General features: G+C 37.3%; 3 protein-coding genes across 3 annotated transcripts; all 3 read left to right on the top strand.

Moving 5' to 3' along the window:
- Positions 1 to 3,159: 3,159 nt before the first annotated feature.
- On the top strand, positions 3,160 to 5,139 carry LOC149008988 (uncharacterized). The gene is made up of 2 exons (XM_089162900.1): positions 3,160 to 4,405; positions 4,538 to 5,139. Exon 1 carries the CDS (start codon positions 3,249 to 3,251, stop codon positions 3,873 to 3,875), a length of 627 nt encoding a protein of 208 aa, XP_089019026.1. The 5' UTR covers positions 3,160 to 3,248; the 3' UTR covers positions 3,876 to 4,405; positions 4,538 to 5,139.
- Positions 5,140 to 7,126: 1,987 nt separating this feature from the next.
- LOC149008987 (uncharacterized) lies at positions 7,127 to 7,705 on the top strand. The gene has a single exon (XM_089160913.1). It carries the CDS (start codon positions 7,127 to 7,129, stop codon positions 7,703 to 7,705), a length of 579 nt encoding a protein of 192 aa, XP_089017039.1.
- Positions 7,706 to 11,569: 3,864 nt separating this feature from the next.
- Positions 11,570 to 12,805, top strand: LOC149008986 (uncharacterized). Its single transcript, XM_089163534.1, has one exon. The coding sequence runs from the start codon at positions 11,735 to 11,737 to the stop codon at positions 12,332 to 12,334; it is 600 nt and encodes a 199-aa protein (XP_089019660.1). The 5' UTR covers positions 11,570 to 11,734; the 3' UTR covers positions 12,335 to 12,805.
- Positions 12,806 to 18,671: the final 5,866 nt, after the last annotated feature.

Genomic DNA, 18,671 nt, shown 5'->3' with positions numbered 1-18,671 from the left:
CAGTGCGGCACTACAAGTTGACATGTGTCATATTCTTAATAAATGGCTCAGATTAGAAGGCTGAATTTTAAGTGAAAGTGACCTGTCTTATGACCTGTTTTAACATAAAAACAACCCATTTTTTGAACTCGGTTCTACATATGGTTGTAGAAGATTGTTTTGTATGAAGAATACAGTAAATGAGAAAGCAAAAGATCTCAGACAACAAGCTCTAGGTTTCAGTCACACAGAAGAAGAAGTTCCACATTCTCAAAAGTTTCTCTGTTGGAGTTGAAGTTCACACAGAGAACGGCATCAAGAAAGGAAAGATAAATCATCAGCATCGATGAAATTTTGAAACTAAATCAAGCTAAGAAGAAACTGTCAATGGCAGCAAGACTAACTTCAGATTTAGGATTGCGAGTACTTTCGGCAAAATTGAATTTTGCTTGGACTTCCTTGATCCAAGAGGACTCATTGAGATTCCGATGAGAAAGAAGAGAGAAGAAATTGAGATCTTCACCTTGCTTGTTCCCAATCCCACCTTCCTTTTTAATGCTTTTGGTGATTCTACTCTCGTAGTCTTCCACAATCAATAGAGCGATATCTGCCATTCTTCTTCTTTCAATGCTTCAAAGTACCATACGGAAAGAAAAAACTAAAATTTATAAGTAGGTTTTGTTTCTTAATGAACATAAAAAAATCCTCCATTGTTCACATCTCTCCTCTTCTCCACTAAGCCTCTTCTTCTACCTGCAATTGCTCCTGGTAGCGTTTCTTGATTCAGAAAAAGGGAGATGGAATGAGAGAGACGAAGGAATTGAGCGGAACACGATGGGAAAAATCCTTTATAACAATATTTAGAACCGTGGATTTTTTTTTGTTAAAATGGATCATAAGATGGGTCACTTGCACTTAATACAATCTTTTAACCTAAGCCGTTTATTAAGAATATACCACATGTCAAACTGTGGTGTTGCACTACTATGCAGAACAGATGATTTTTTCTAATTTGATGCATCCATATTCATGCAAGGTAACAAAAAGAGCATGTATATGGTTATGTAAAAATAGATTTTTTGTCCTTTTTTTCCCTTTTTTTGGAGGTGGGTGGTGTGTAAATATGGAATGGAAAGTCATCATTTATTATTATTATTATTATTTTTTGGATAGAAATCCTTTTTTAGAATTCACATTCATTGTAAGGGAATGGATGGTAAAGCTACGTAGAGAACACGCTGCACATGACCAAAATATTATAATATGAGATCCTTCACTAATATTTTCTATGAGACGTATTGAAGTGGAATATGAAATTATATAAACTTTTTATAAAAACAAATTTTTTTTCTAGAGTACAATACAAGTTAAATTTCATTACACCGTGACATTGGATATTTGTTAGGGTGAATCATGCGCTTTTTTTTTCCCTTTTCTTTTATTTATTTTTTATTTTTTTTTAATGATATCGGGTTAAAGAAAATGTCGATAATATGTTGCCCTTATTTGTATTTATGAATATATTTTTTGGGAGGTCTTCCCCACATTTTATATGATACCTTTGCGAAGTTGAAAATGCAACTTTAATCTAAATCATAAGATTTTCTCCCATCGTTATTATAGATGAATAAATACAATTTCACCACATGATTTCAACTCTATTTTAAGATCATAATTGGAAGGGTTTTTAGTTAGTTTGGGAGACAAAGAACCAATGAAGATTACAAGATTAAAGGGACGAATCACACATTCGCACGCACGAATGTGTATATGACTTGCTCACAATGGACCAAAACAAACAAATCATTGAATTATGACTTAACAATCATGACAATGTTTCTTATTCTACGCACAAATACAATGATGCTCCTCAGAAAAAATGAATTCAAAGACAGGCACCAAGAATGCAAAAGTGTGTGAATCTAAGCAGCACATTGGTTCTAATTGAGAGAGGTATATGTTCCTTTTATGATTCTCTATCACATAATAAGAGAAAAGTATATATGAAAATTATTGGGATTCTACTTTTGATTTATTTTTTTTATCAATGCTAATGGACAAAAAATGAAAAAATAAAATAAAATGAAGAAAGATATTTCATTTTAATGAATAAAAATTCAACTTTAGAACGTCACTTTCATGAATCCACACGCTGTTACTTTGATTGACTATAGAATAATCAAGAGTGGATCATCTCCTTTGACGGGAAGCACGGCAGCATGCTATATTCCTCTAACGATGTTACAACCACAAATTATGTAAGGTCCTACAAGTAAAAATAATAAAAAAAATTAAAAAATAAATTCCATCACCTTAATCCTATAGGCCCCCTGTAATTTGTGATCAACGATCGTCTTTGTACTTTCTGTCAGAAGAAATGATCCGGACTTTGAATAATCTATGGTAGAGGCTAAGCCACTGAAATTGATCATGTCAAGATAGTCAAGTCTATTATTATTCGCTGCAAACCCGGTGTGTGGTTGAATAGGGGGAAGAAATCTCTGGAAGATTGAGATAAACAAAACTTGATCATCAACTATTATTTTGTGTTATGCATTAAATTAGCTGCTTAATCTAATTTAGTTCGGTAAACCATCATTATTTTTGGTATACGCCGGCGCCACTTTGCAAATCCGTCAATTTGTCGATGCCCTTTGGAATTAATTAGAGAAAAAAGAAAAGTTTAAAAAAAAAACGAAAATTCTATTTTCGTTTTAAAAATTTTCATCGATCCCACCTGCCCAACTTGGAATCCACTCAACAAAATTAAAAAATGTATGAAACCATCGACATGAAAACATGAGGCAAGGATTTCTTTGAAAAATAGAAGATTCCGGAAGGGTATTTTCGTCATATGAAAATGGCAATATGCGTAATATCAGCGTCAGAATCACAGACAGTATCAGCAGCATTCTCAATGATGGAAACTAACTATGACGAAATCGCATACGTGGCAGGGCCATACCACTCCACAATAGCTGTCAGACCAACCGCTTCGAATATTCGTCGTTTTCTATTGGACCAAACACGGAGACTTTTCGCTTTTGGTGTCAGCCCAAAGAATCAAAACCGTTAGATCAGAATCTTAATCTGGATCTCATCTAACAGTCGACTCTTCTCTTCTGAAATCTATAAATGGAGCGCCTGCGCCAACATAAGTTTGAAGAAATTGAGAGCTAACAGCCCTTGCAAGACAAGTTTCCCTCCTCATCCCTCTTTTTTCTCTTCTCCTTCTTCTTCAATCTTGGTTTCCTTTTCAAGTTACAGTAATGGCGGTTTCAAATTCGAGAACCAGATCCAGTGGTCCAGTGCTGTCGCATGGACACCAGAAATTGATCTCTCCGGCTGACAGGTTTCGCTCTTCCCCGTCGTCCACGGCTTTTGCGTCTGCAAGTTCGAGTTTTTCTCCTCGATCTACTAGTTTCGTGAATAGATCAACGTCTTCCAATCTCTGTGGTCCTGTTCCGTCTTCTCAGTCTGTTCGATTTTCGTTCGACCGATCTCGCTCACCTAGCAGATCTATTGCTGTTTCTCCTCGTGATCATGTTGTCACGAAGCAGAGTAATAATCCTCTGTCCGCTCCATCGACTCCAAAGAGGACTTGTATGTGTTCGCCGACAAATCATCCAGGTTCGTTTCGTTGCAGTCTACACAAAGCAGGTGCCGATAAACAACAGCAGCATCATGCGGGATCTTATCCGTCATCTCATCGATTAAACGCTCGGAGGTCGGCGATGACGAATTCGCTTGTTCGGATCGGTACTGTTGAGGGAGAATTGGTTAAAAGAGCTTTGTCTGCCTTGATCAGACCTTCTTCTCATCATCAGAGAAGAAGAGAGTCGTTTCAGCGAAGGCCAAGCCGGCTTTCTACCATGTCAAAAGCCGAAGACTTATGATCCGTCGAGCAGGTTCGTTCATTATATTTCTCGATCCTCCTCTGTATTGCCGTGGTGTTCCGGCACTGGCAGGGTCACTTGTTTTGGCCTTTTTGTTTTGTCTTCTGGAAAGAAGCCTGCATCAGCTAAGATTGAGGGAGCTTCTAGACAACAGAGGCACCAAGAGGTTTCGTTGTGGAGACCAAACCAACCATGACAGGAACAACTTGTACATACCAATTTTGCAGCTAATGCTGGATGAGTTGATATCAGATTTCACAGTTAATCTAAGATTAAGACACATAATTCATAAATTAACCGAACAAATTAATATGGCAAAGCAGCAATACTGGATTTACCATGGAACCGTTGTGGCAATGGGCAGTGATTTACCATTAAAGAATCCTTCGATTGAGATTGAAGTGGCGTGTCCTTGTACCGTTGTTTTCAAGTTATATTACGCCGTTATCCGACGCCGACGTTATGAGTTCGCCGTGATGTGTGTCATGGTATACGTATACGTTGTTCGTTTCGTCTCGTCGTTGTTGGAGGTACAGGCATGTGTTATTTATTTAATTTTCTGTTTTATTTATTTGTTTAATTACGCCGTTTAGTTTAGCTGTTATTTATTTTCGATTCATTTTCTGTTTTGTTTATTTATCTAATTACCCCCTTTGGTTTAGCTGTTTCTTTTGCAGACATGGTGGTGTTCGTTGATCTGGTTGTCGTTTATCTCCGATGACTTTGTACCGGAGATATCCCTTGCAGCTTGGGATTTACATAAATTTATCCTCTTGACCAGACGGCATGAAGAACACACTTGGACCGGAGAAAATGAGATTTACACATTTGGACTGATTAAAAAAATAAACTCATAACAAAATGAAACAAAAAACTTGGCAAAAATAACAAAATTAATTGACCGAAAAGTTTCAATGTTCCACAAAAATATTAAAATGTTTGTGGAATAATAATATTAAGAGAGAGAGCTAAAACTCGGATGGACTACTGATCTGTTGTCCGTATCAATGGATTTTGAGGAAGATATATAAATAATCTTTTATTAGAAAAACGGGATTAACTTGGCAAAATTTATTAAAAAAAAGAAGCAAATAATAAATTGAATCGAATCAACTGCTTAAATGATATGTTAAGCCAAATTATAATTCAAAACCTTTGTGTGGTTGTCACATAAATCTTACCTTGGAAAAAAAACTGCCACATACTTAAAGTCTATTTCTGTTATTATTGTAGTCAGTCTAATTTTGTCCTAGTGGGGAGGTACCTGAACAAAGAACATGAGATTTAAAGGATAACTTAACCATTAGAAATATGAAATTTTCATATAATTTGAAGGGTTACTTAATAAATTATTCTTATCTTTACTTCTAATATTCACTTTTCAGTTTATTATTACAAATTTGTATTGTTTTCGTGTATTTAATATTGTATATTTTATATAATGACTTGTTGATAATGTTCAATTGGTGTAAAGTATATTGTAAATATTAATTATCACGTGATTAAATGAACCTGATGGATGAATCAATCCACCAAAACTCATCATTCATTTCCTCATTTTTCACCTTCTTTCATTATTTTATTTATTAAAAGAAATTCCCTTCAAATATTTATAATGAGACGTATTATACTAATCAGAAATCATGAAAAAAGAAACTCCAAAAAATTCTCCCATTAAAATTATTAAAGCAAATTGATTGCATAATCATAATTAAAAGATAATACACGTGGGGTCTTTTGTGAGATGGAGTGAGTGGGAGCTGACGAGATGATTGTATGCTTTCCACTTCAGCGACTGACTGCGATGTCTCCTTTGTTATGTATTGCTTTTGTAATTATTTTTTTTGGTAGCAGGTTTTTGTAATTTTTCCGGACTCCATTTCTGTAGTTACATATCGGGCAGCGGTTAAAGAATATTCGATAAGGGTATCAAAACCTTGTTGACGAGTCAACGTTCCATGCCACTTGGCGCCGCAAACATGACCCGCGAGTTCGGTTCAAACTTGGACCATGGACCAGGAAATTTCAACCACGTGTCAAACTCGCTCATTGGTTGGGCAGCGGTGGAGTATTCTCTCTTACTTGCCTGCGACAACTGATTTTAACTAGAAACCGTTACAGAAACTGCCATTTTTCTCACTCTCCCACCGTCCTTAAGGACCATTTGGCATCTGGCATCGAATCCAAACAACAACCAAAGGGTGTCGGTAAATGGTAAACGGTCAAGGATGCTTTTTAGTGTCACTTTCATGACTACAATGACCCAAACGGAACACCTTCCTTGGTGCTGCTTTGCTTCTTCTCCTGCAAGTCTCGTCTGGGTCTAGATATTTTGATACTTCCACACTACTTCCAATAAGGTGCATGCATGGTCGACATGTGGCAATAACTTGTTGATGAGATGAAAGTCATTGATGATGTAAAGATTCTTCTTTTGCTTAAAAAAATAATTAATTTAGAGATTCTCTTAAACTATTGGTAATGAAAAATATTTAAATATAACTTTTAAAAGATTCATGGAATATAACATGAGAGGAATTAACTCTCTATCGCACTTAATATTTCATACTGTTCGAATTAATTTGGGGAAGATTGGTCGATTCTTACCGCTGATACAGATCACATTGGTTCATCTATATCAGGTAAGCTATGAGAAGGAAATGGTAAAGGCGTAGAGTAGTGGGAGTAAAAGTTCTAAATGCACACTCATCTAGCCCGTGAGTCAGAAACAGTGATGAATTTGGAATATGACTTCACCGGAAGTATTCGCATGGGATGACACAGATATCACTTTGGTAAAAAATTTTGTCCTTTGGTAAAAAGAGGTTTATTCATTAACAGAGCTATTACACTTTACAAGCATGCATGGCCCTTGCATCAAAATGATTCAAAAGCTAGACATATAGATACGACACATGTTTCTTTATTTTTTTTTTGGTAAGAACACATGTTTCTATGACTTGGATCATTTGAACGACTCATTAATTCCGAACCTAATGCCCCTGGAAAGTGGGAAGGGGAGGAGAATAATAATAGTCAAACAGTAGAACGAGGTTTCATTGGCTGTTTGGTGATTTTCCCTGGTCATGCACACGGCTCATAAGCGAGAATTTTGAAGCCGTTAGATCCAAATCTGAGCTGTCAACTCATGCAACCGTTGATCCTTCCCATGCAGCTCTATAAGTAGATTGCCTGAAGCGACCATTGTTTGAAGAATCATGAACTCCTCAAATCATCGTTTCGAAGTACAAATGACGACTTCAAATTTCAGTAGCAGATCGAGTAATGGTCCAGTGTTGTCGAAGTCTCCTCCGTCTGAAAGGTTTCGTTTCGTTACTGGATCTACTAGGTTCTTGAATGGACCAACAACCTCTCCTAAGCGCACAAATATCTTCGGTTCTGCTCCGTCTGTTTGGTTTTCGACAGAACGCTCTCTATCTCCTAGAAGCTCGATTGCTGTTTCACAGCGCGAGCAGGTCGCAAAGAAGCAGAATGAGTCGTCTCTCTCGGCTACATCATCTGCGAGAAAGACGACGTGTATGTGTTCACCGACAAATCATCCTGGTTCGTTTCGTTGCAGTCTACACAAAGCAGGTGTCGATAAACAACAGCAGCATCATGCGGGGTCGTATCCGTCGACATCCCATCGATTAAACGCTCGGAGATCGGCGATGACAAATTCGCTTGTTCGGATTGGCACTGTTGAGGGAGAATTGGTTAAAAGAGCTTTGGCTGCCTTGATCAGACCTTCTTCTCATCATCAGAGAAGAAGAGAGTCGTTTCAGCCAAGGCCAAGCCGGCTTTCTATCATGTCGAAATTAAACCGATGACAGTTATGATCGATCATTCTCTCGGTACTCAGACAATTAATTAGTTCGTTCACTATATTCTTCTACGACCCTCTTCTGTAAATCTCTTGTATTGTATTTCCCAAGTGTTTCGGCACTCCCTAGCAGACCTTTTTTTGCTTCCTGGAAAGAAGCCTGGCATGCAGCAAGCCCATGACCAAGAGGTGAGGGGAGGTTTCTGTACGTACCAATTTTGAAGCTAATGCTGACAGTGGCAGTTTGGAAAGTTGATATTAGATTTCACACTAAACCTAAAATAATAAAAAACAAGAATCAGAAGAAAAAGAAACACAAAAATGATAATGAAGTTCAGATTTCAATTCATTGCACTATTGATAATTTTTCTTTTTTTAGGGTAACCATACACTACTAAACCCAATAACAGAATATATTAAAAACCCTAGAAAGTCATCGCATTTTAGAACCCTAAAAAGAATAAAAAATATATATTCCAGTTCATGTACAGGTTAATCCGCCCTGATTCAGGAATAGTATAAATCCGAGTGAACCAATAAATCAATTAAACCATAAGGAGTATTAGAGTACAATCAGTGAAGAAAATTACATATTAAGCCCCCACAAGAGAGGATATTCGTCAACTTTTATCTAATGTGTTGCCTATTGTGATTTTGCTTGGGAGCTGTGTTGCTTCCCGTAGTCAAAGGCTCAGATTCAATTTGGGGTTCAGAACAAATCTAGACCGTTGAGTGAAATGTTTATTCAATGGTCCAGATTTTCTATCGACCCTAAATTGGATCTGCACAAATGCTAGAAGCAGCGCTGCTTACCAGCACGATTTTGCCTTTGACTATTTTTTAATAGGGCAAAGTTATACAAATGATGCCACTGGTGAAGGTTGAAGGTTGAAGTTGTTAATTAAACATGCATGGGATATGAAAGCTTGTGAACGAGTGAATTGGTCCAAGCCACTTGGCGCTGCTGCAAGCGTGAGTCGCGAGTTGGTTCAAACTTGGACCATGGACGAGGAACTTTCCTTCACCACTGCACAGTGCACACGCAAGGTCCAACTCGCCCATTCGTTGAGCTGCAGCGGTTCTAACTAAAAACCGTCACAGAAACTGCCGCTTTTCTTATTAATCTCCCACAGAGTCCATTTGGCATCGAATCTAAACAAAATCCTTTTTAGTAGGGTGTCGGCAAACAGTAAACGGTCACTTTCATTCATGACTACAATGAGTATGTCTGTGATCTTGGTTTACCAGAAAAAAAAAAAAAAAAAAAAAGAGTATGTCCGTGATCTACGTACACTTGATTTTGATAAAATTTTGGTTTCTGTTTAATTTTTTAGGACTGAAGTCATATGTCATTTTTTTTTTGTTACTTTAATTTTATTTGAAATAAATCACAATTAATAATTTATTTATTTTTTCAAATATATTTGAGTCGCACAAAATATGTAGACAATGCTTGAATATAATAAAATAATGCAAAGGTGGGACCCCTTATGGGTCTTATAAAGGCCCACCCAATATGTATGACGAAAAAATACTAGTGCTTCTTGAACAAAAAGATTATCTAGATTTTCATTCTTTGCTCCCCTAATGTTGATCCTAATTCCATCATTGTTGATACAAAAAATGGTGTTTTTAGCTCCGTTGGGTTATTTGGGCCTCATTAAGTAATTTTGATTAATGTTAGGGATGAGTTTTTTTTAAATATGAGAAGTTTTTTAACCTAAATCAAGCTCTCTTTATCTTCAACCGTTTGATAAACACATGTCATATTTCCGTACTGCACACGAGGTATCTGAACAAAAATTCGTCTGCTACATATTTGATAGGGAAAAAAGAGTAAATGATGTATAAGTAAACCATATAATTATAAAATTATATGTGAGTAGTCGGTCCATTGAATTTTTAGAGAGTCGGTCCATTGAATTTAGGGAGAAGACGGGTGACATTTGGCATGAGATATTCGTCTGGTACACGTGTTAAAGACTCTGTAATATTAACCATTCAATTCATATTCATGGATTATTATTTCTTAATTTACGAGTCATCCATGACGAAAAAAGAAGGTTTTCTTTTGTAAATCCATCATTATGATCAATAATAGCGTTATGTTTCGTTTTAATTCATCAAAACAAGTAATAACTTATTGATGGGATGCGAGTCATTGGTGATGTAAAAGGAAAACTTATGCCTAACTTTAAAAATATCCATCAACTCTCTATCTCTCATAATATACCATATGATCTGAATTTTGTGATTTGTGAAGATAAAATCAATTATCAAAATCTACCCTTATAGTAAAAAATTGAGAACATGTTGCTTCATTGTAGTAGAAAGAGAGAGTCTTCTTATTTCCCATAAAGGTATTGGTTTCAACCACTAGAACAGCTCTACGTTGGCCATACAGGTTTTTACTAATATTTTTTTTAACTTAACTCCTGCTTCCTATAATTCAACTTAATTGTGTCAATATGATGGGGTTCCAACCACCTTCAACTATAATACTGTATAAATTTTAAAATGTAATTAGAATTATAAAATATATTATCCTAACATCAATTTGCAAACTATTATATGATAAAAATATCTCACTTTTAACTTTTTCCTTTTTTGCATCTTCACCCTCAAGGAACAAAAGAAAAAACAAATACCACTAATGGGCTCTAATATTAAAAGCTTAGTGATTGATTTAATTTTTCAATACTTTCAGTTAAGAATAAAGTATTTAAGATGCCAATGCTAACACAAAATTAACCCTCTCCACCTCTTCTCAGTCTCCAAGTTTACTTTTATGCCTTTTATAAATGGTCTACACATGCAAAAATGCATGTAGAATGATTATAATATTCTTGCATTTAAAATGAGAAATAAAATTCAATGGCCATGACAATCTTTATTATGGTAGAAATAAAGTCTTAAAGAATGGTTTTAACTTTTAAGGAATAAAATTCATTGGCCAAGACAATCTTTATTATGGTAGAAATAAAGTCTTAAGAATAGGGTGAGGGCCAAACACGACCTTAATTTGATGGGAAAAATTGGCCCCCATAAACGAAGATGACCATGTCAAGTCGTTGAAATTGACCATGCCACGTGGCGCTCAGTGTTTGACCCACGCTGAGGAGGAGAGAAGAATACTTATGGTCTAAGTTTCTACCCAAAAAGATCATTACAGTCAAGAGGTTGACGAGATTTCCCTGGTCATGCGTATGGTTTCCTCAGGAGTTGGTTCCGGTATCTTCATTATTATAGGCAAGGATTTTCAAAATACCAAATAAGCCCCTTAGTGGCTGTTAATTACATCGCTCTCAGTACAGATTTTAATGAAGATTTTCCATTTAAGACTGTGGGCCGCAAAACTATGTTCTGAGGGTTAGTGTGGGGGTTGGGACCTACAAGCGACAAATTCGCAACGGCTTGTATTTTCGGTTGAACTTCAGTGTTGCACAGCAGATGGTTGAGATCAAATATCAATTGAGATTTCAATCTCGATAGTTCATTTCAATTTAAAAGACTTTAGAAATGGACGATTGAGATCAAAATTTCAACCGAGATTTGATCTCAACCGTCGGCAGCACATGTTGCGCGTTAAATGTGCAGCATTCAAGTTTGGGGCTTATTGGAGAAATGGAACCTAAGGGTGTGTAATTTTGGCATATGAAAATGGCAACAACCGTAAATATAAGCACAATCAGTGTCAGTGTCATTGCCATGGTTATGCCAATAACATCAAACCCCAAACGTGGCAGGTTGCTGAGATTCCCCCAACGACCGTTAGACAAACGGCTCGTAATCTTGTTGGTTTTTGCTACCAGAGAGTCACAGCCGTCGGATCAAAATCTGAGCTCTAAAGTCGATGCTTCCCTTCAGAAGTTCTATAAATAGATTGCCTGAAGCGAGCAATGTTTGAAGAAATACAGAAACAAAAGCAAGTATCTGCAAAGAGAATTCCCAATTTCAACTTTTCATTTCAGTTCGTGCTTTCAAGTTTCAACCAATTTCGACTTTCGACTCCTAAAATCATCGTTTTGAAGTAGAAATGGCGACTTCAAATTTCAGTAGCAGATCAAACGGTCCAGTGTTATCGTACGGATTTCAACTTCCGTCTGAAAGGTTTCGCGTTTCATCTTCGTCGTCGACGGCTTTCGCCTCTGCAAGTTCAAGTTTCGCTACACGATCTACTAGTTTCTTGAATGAACCTGCCTCTCCTGAGCACACAAATCTCTGTGGTTCTGCTTGGTTTTCGAAAGAACGCTCTTTGTCTCCTAGAAGCTCGATTGCTGTTTCACCACGTGATCAGATAAGGAAGAAGCAGAATAATCCTCTTTCAACTGCATCAACTGCGAGAAAGACGTGTATGTGTTCACCGACAGATCATCCTGGTTCGTTCCGCTGCAGTCTACACAAAAGTGTCGATAATCATCATCAAGAGCGATCGCATCCATCCTCATATCGATTAAACGCTCGAAGATCGGCAATGACCAACTCTCTTGTTCGGATCGGTACCGTTGAGGGAGAATTGATTAAGAGAGCTTTGGCAGCTTTGATCAGACCTTCTTCTCATCAACAGAGGAGAAGAGCCTCTTTCCAGCCAAGGCCTACCCGGCTTTCCGTAATGTCAAAACCCGAAGGTCTATGATCAATGGAAGGGGAAGGGGTTCGTTCAATTATTTTCCACGAATCTCTTTAAGCCCCTTGTATAGTTGTTTAACCATAGAACGTAATGGAGTTTCGGAAGCGGGAAAGATGCTTTTTCTTCTGCACAGAGCAGCGCCAAGAGATTCCCTTTCTTTCTTTTTTTATTTTTGAATTTTGTACATCTGAGACACTTTTTCTTTTGGTAGAAGTAGTGTAGAACACAAAGAGTAGAAATGTTACAATAGTAATTTGTACGTACCCATTTTGCCTTGAAATAGCTTTGACTGCCTGGATCAGACCTTCTTATCTTATTATGATCGTCACAGAAGAAGAGAGTCGTTTCAGACTTAATTATGATCCGTTGAGCAGGTTCGGTCATTATAATTCTCGATCATAAATTAACACAACGAATTAATCTGGCAAAGAAGGCATCGTTTTGTTGCAACAGATATGATTTATCCATCATATATTAGGGTCACCGTGTCGATTAAGGTGCAGCAGTCGTTCTATACGTTTTTTTTACCTCTGGCGTCTCGTCATTGCTTATTGGAGGTACGTTTTAGTTATTCATTTAATCTTTTTTTCTCTGTTATTTTTATTTATTTGTTTAGTTTAGTTTAGCTTCTTCTTTTGCAGATATGGTAGCTTTAATCGGTGTGGTGGTTGTCTACTCTCCACGACTTTTACAGGGACTATTATGCTTTGCCGCGGGATTTACATAAATCTGTCTTCCTGGAGAAGAAGAAAAATACACATTTGGGCAAATAATTAAATAAATTAAGTAATTAACAAATGGAACATCCACAATGGGAAAAAGGACAAAGTAACAAAATTAACTCAAACTTGGATCGACCGTTAATCTGGGTCGGTTGGAAAGGGTCAAAATTGAACATGAAAGAATTGGATTCACCAGTAACAGATGATTCAGGTCTGAATCGATGGATTTCAAGCAGGAATTGTAAATGATCTCCAAATGACGCCATTGGTTGGATGGGGGCCTGGGCCTTACATTGAAGTTCATGAAGTGGGCCTAGCTAGCTAGGTTGTGCTGCATGACTAGGTTGTGTGTATATTAGGGTATGGCTGACTGCGATATATTTCCGTTTGTTTGTATTCAGATGTGAAATGTCATATGGCTTTCGGTGTTTTTCCAAATTCCGTTTCTGTAGTTGTGAATCAAACAGCAGGAACCTTCTGATAAAGATCTGAAATTAACCTTGTTCTTGTTGAGGAGTCAATGGTCTATATGACACTTGCCATGCACTTCAAGCTTGACCTTTCAAACTTGGCCCATCGACGTAGGAGCTTTCCTACTGGCCTTCACCACACCAAAACAACACGTACGTACATGTGTAACTCGCTCATTGGTTGAGCGGTGGCGGTACGTGCGCATCAACATATCTCTCTCTTTACTTGCTTCGCCGAACCCAGAAGCCTCAGCAGTTCCAAGTTTCCAACTACAAAACGTTCCTTAGTGTTTCCATTTGGCATCGAATCGAAACAATACCCTCTTTCATATGCAACGATGTCGGTAAACGGTAAACCGTCAACGAATGCATATTATTACTTGATTGTTTTATTTCTTTATGAGTCACCAATGACAAAAGAGAAGAAGATTCTCAATTTGTAGGTATGACCATCAATATTCTTGTTAATCAACAATATTTAATGGAGATATTTTAAATATCTCAAGGCAATAACTTTGATGCCATGAAAGTCAATATTAAAAAGATTTTTTTTCTCCCTTACTTTTTCCATGTTCTATAAGAAAGCTTCTTATTAGAAGCAAAGTTGTTAATTTTGAAACAAATTTTTACCTATCTATCATTCACTTACTCTTGCTTCTTCCAATTCAACTAAATCTTGGCATTGCAGACAGAGACTTCAGCAAGCTAGACTTCATTTATACTCAATCTGAGTTTTGAAGTATGATTAAAATTATGCAAAATATTATTCTAACATTTTACATGCAAATCTTTAGGTCAAAGATATTTCACCTTTTTACCTTCTTCACTCTAAATAAAAAGAATAGTGACCAATTGGTTTGTTTAACGGTCTGTTAGTTAAAGATTAGCCACTTGGCACCCAGTGTTTGATCCGCCCTGAGGCGTTCCTTTAATGAACCAATCAATACTCGCATTGGAAACACTGATTCAAATTATGAATTTGTCGGACGTACCGGTGTCGGATGACACGTATATCACTCTATTAATGATGCCAATCATTCAAAAATATAATAATATAAAATTATCACGTGGAGGAAAACCATCCGATAAATGGGCATAGAGTCTGAAGTAAGCATCAATATCTAACCGATACGAATCATATGATACATAAATCTTTGACTTGGATCCGTTCCAACGGCTCATTCCGAACTTATTTTATGCTTTTGTATGTTTTTCTTCACGAAAAAAGAAGTGGAAAGAGAGATAATAATTATAGTCAACTTGTAGACGAGACCTGGGGACCGTTAGCCCATGCACATGATCTTCTTAGGAGTCGGTTCATGTATCTCTATTATTTTACATTTATAAGGAAGAGTTTTAAAATACCAAATGAGCCCTTAGTTAGAAGAAAATAATTACTTGGCTATTAATACAGATTTTAACGAGGAATTACCATTAAGACACAACATATTATGTTGTGGGCCGTAAAACAATGTGCTGTTAAATAGAAGAGAGAGTGTTAGCTTCGAAGTTGAAACTTGCAAGCCCACAAGGGCTTTTTTGGAAAATAGGAACCTAGACATGTGTATTTTCGTCATATGAAAATGGCAACAAGCGTAGATATCAGCACGATCAGTGTCAGAGAAATTCCCATGATTAAGCCATTGACACCAAATCCCATACGTGGCAGGTCTTTGAGCTCCGGCCAACGACTGTTAGACAAGCGGCTCGTAATCTTGTTGTTTATGCTGCCAGAGATTCAAAGTCGTTGGATCCAAATTTGAGCTGTAAACTCATCTAACCGTCGATCCTTCCCCTCACAACCACTATAACTCTATAAATAGAATGCCTGAAGCGAGCAATGTTTGAAGGAAGAAATACGGAGTCAAAAGCAAGCATAGAGGCATCTGCGAAGAGAATCTCAAACTCCTTTCATTTCAGTTTGTGCTCTCAAGTTTCATTCAATCTCAACTTTTTACTCCTAAATTGATCGTTCTGAAGTAGAAATGGCGACTTCTAATTTCAGTAGCAGATCAAGTGGTCCAGTGTTGTCGAACTCTCAGTCTGAAAGGTTTCGGGTTTCATCTTCGACGTCGACGACGGCTTTTGCGTCTGCAAGTTCGAGTTTTGCCACTCGATCTTGTCGTTTCTTCGGTGGACCAACCTCTCCTAAGAGTACCATTAATCTCTGTGGTTCTGCGCGGTCGGTTTGGTTTTCGACAGAAAGCTCTCTGTCTCCTAGAAGCTGCTCGATTGCAGTTTCCCAAGGTGATGAGGTACGAGCGAAGAAGCAGAACAATCCTCTCTCCGCTACATCATCTGCGAGAAAGACGTGTATGTGTTCACCGACAAATCATCCTGGTTCGTTTCGCTGCAGTCTCCACAAGAATGTCAATAACCATCATCATCATCATCAAGAGCGATCGTATCCATCGTCACATCGTTTGAACGCTCGAAGATCGGCAATGACCAACTCTCTTGTTCGGATTGGTACCGTTGAGGGAGAACTGATTAAGAGAGCTTTGGCAGCTTTGATCAGACCTTCTTCTCATCAACAGAAGAGGAGAGCCTCTTTCCAGCCGAGACCTAGCCGGCTTTCCCTAATGTCAAAAGCCGAAGGTCTATGATCTATCGAGCACGCCCGGCCGGCCGCGAACCTCCTTAAATTCCTTCTTGTATAGCCATAAAACGTAGTTGAGTTTCTTCTGCACAGAGCACCACCAAGAGATTCCTTCTTTTTCTTTGTACATATGAGAGAGAGACATTTTTTTTTTTTTTGGGTGGTGGGGGTAAAACACATCTGAGAGACCGTATATTACCATAGAAATGTTACAGTAGAACCTTGTAAGTACCAATTTTGCCTCAAATGTTAGTAATAGTTGTTTAATGGATGAGTTGATCAAATTCAAATATGAGCTTTCATTTCACAGACGTTTTGGCTTGTGCTATTTCGTGGTTGTTTCTTTGCAGATGCAGTGGTATGATTCTTCTTTGCCGTCGAAAGGGTATTTCTGTCTTTTGGTTTAGAATAGGACTGGGAGGTCTTATGTAAAAGTTTTTAAGGGCAGCTTGGTCTTTACCCAATGATGTATGTGTTATATTAATTGGGGTTGAGGAGAGAGGGAGCATTTGGTTCATTCGTTCATTTGCAATTTCTGTTCTCTCTTCCTCTCTGCTCTCTGCTCTCGGTTCTGCTATGGTATGTGAGGTTCTGATCTAGGGCTTGAAGGGATACGGTGCTTGATCTTGAAGCTTGGACTTCAAGAACTGTTGAAGCTTGGACTGCTTGAAGCTCTCTTGCTTCTGAAGTGAGTTCTCCTTGCTGTTGGTGTGCTCATTAGCCTTGAAGAGAAGAGTGGCTGCTACTGTGTAATCAGGTGCACATGTTTTGAGTTGCCTTTTTCTTGATTAGTTCATGCTTGGGGTTCTTGTTGGGTAGATTGATTAGGTTGTAACTACCTATTGGATGATTGTATATTTTGATGAGTTGTTAACTCATCATTGGACGTAGGTCTATTGATCGAACCAAGTAAAAATACTTGTGTCTTGTCTCTTTCTTTCTTTCTTTCTATCTTGTATTTATTCCGCTGCGTAGTTAGGTTGATAATCCTTAACAATCACCATTGACCAAAGTCGCCAAAGAACTAGATTCGTCTTGGGAAGGAAAAAAATCCCAATGAACACTACTCCCCTACCTTAATATTCGTTGGGCCTTCCGTCTCTTCTTCCCTCTCCCATTTGGCCCTCTAATCTTCAGCCCATCTCCCTCACTCTTACATTCCTAGCAGCCAAGCTCCTTCCAAACCAGGCCCACCCTTCCCATCCCTGTTAAAAGAATCCGTTACCTCTTCCTCTCATCCTTATCCAACTCTTGGCCCATTTCCTCAGTTGGCCCAGCCCGTTAGCCTCTTTTGAGCTCAACCGTAACCATCTCCCCCCTCTCTTCCCCATACTTTGGGCCTGGCCCATCGATTTCTCCCTCAACCCATTTCTTTTTTTTTTTTTTGGTAGACCCTCAACCCATTTCCTTGCTTATGTCCACCCATTTTTCTCTCAACTTCACTTTTATAATATGAGTAAATTGCATTGGCACCTCAAAATGGAAGCCTTAAAGCATTGACATCCCACTTTATGTTTAAAAAACACAAAGACCTCAAAATTAGACTTTCATTGGATAAATTTGTCTAATTTGTCACTGAAAACTGTTCAGACACTGTTTATTATAGGGAATTGAAAGAAAATAAACAATAATTTAATTGATTGTTTACAGTGACATCAATTTTGGGTTTCTGTGTTATTTAAACATAAAGTGGGGGTGTCAGTGCCTTTAAGGCCTCTAATTTAGTGCTGGTACAATTTGCTCTTATAATATTATAAAATATGAGTTTATCTTTTTGGGTATTCAGTGGTGGAATTTTTTGAGAAAAGGAAGAAGAAGAACAAATAGAGAGTAAGTAAATACAAGAGGCCATAGAAATTTGTTCGAAAAATGTTATATTGGTCGACCTTCTGGAAGTACTGTAGATTTCTTTGTTGCCTCATTCTTGTCAAAAAAAAAAAAAAAAAAAAAAAAGAGATGCTTTTTAGCGTAATCATACAAAATAAAAAACAATTAAATTGTTTTTTTTTATTTTATTAATAAAAAAAGATGTAATAGTAGTGACTTTGCTTTTCTTATTATACAATGTTTAGACATTCGAGTAAAAATTGTATGTGTTCAATTTAACGTAAAGATCTGAAGGGTAATCGTTGATATAAAGATCGAAATATGTTAGGAGAACATCCATTTTGGTAACCGGCCTTCTCACCCACTCAAGCTCTGGGTAGTCCTAGTTACATTTATTATTATCGATAAAATCAAACCTGAGTTTTCAAATTCAAGTGCAAGTTTAATACAGTCTAACAACATTGGTTTTTTTTTTTTTTTTTTTTTTTTAAACATTAGTTAGGTTTTGATAAATTGACTTTTTAACAAAAAGAAAGAAGAAAACAATGGTTAGGATAAGCCTTATCACATGAATTGTTTCACTCAAATTAGAACTTACATATAAGCAAATACAATTTTTTAAATAACACAACCTACTCACCATAACCTGTGTGGAAAAATACAATTCTCGTTAAATAATGTGCAAAATCAATTTGATTAGAAGAAAATGGTAATCGTGGTGCGCG

The sequence above is a fragment of the Hakea prostrata genome, chromosome 7, assembly GCF_041222555.1.
Source record: "Hakea prostrata isolate BN-2017 chromosome 7, UWA_Hpros_2, whole genome shotgun sequence".
Lineage (NCBI taxonomy): Eukaryota > Viridiplantae > Streptophyta > Magnoliopsida > Proteales > Proteaceae > Hakea > Hakea prostrata.
The sequence above is the reverse complement of the archived record's forward strand: the minus strand, read 5'-3'. Positions and strand labels throughout refer to the sequence as shown.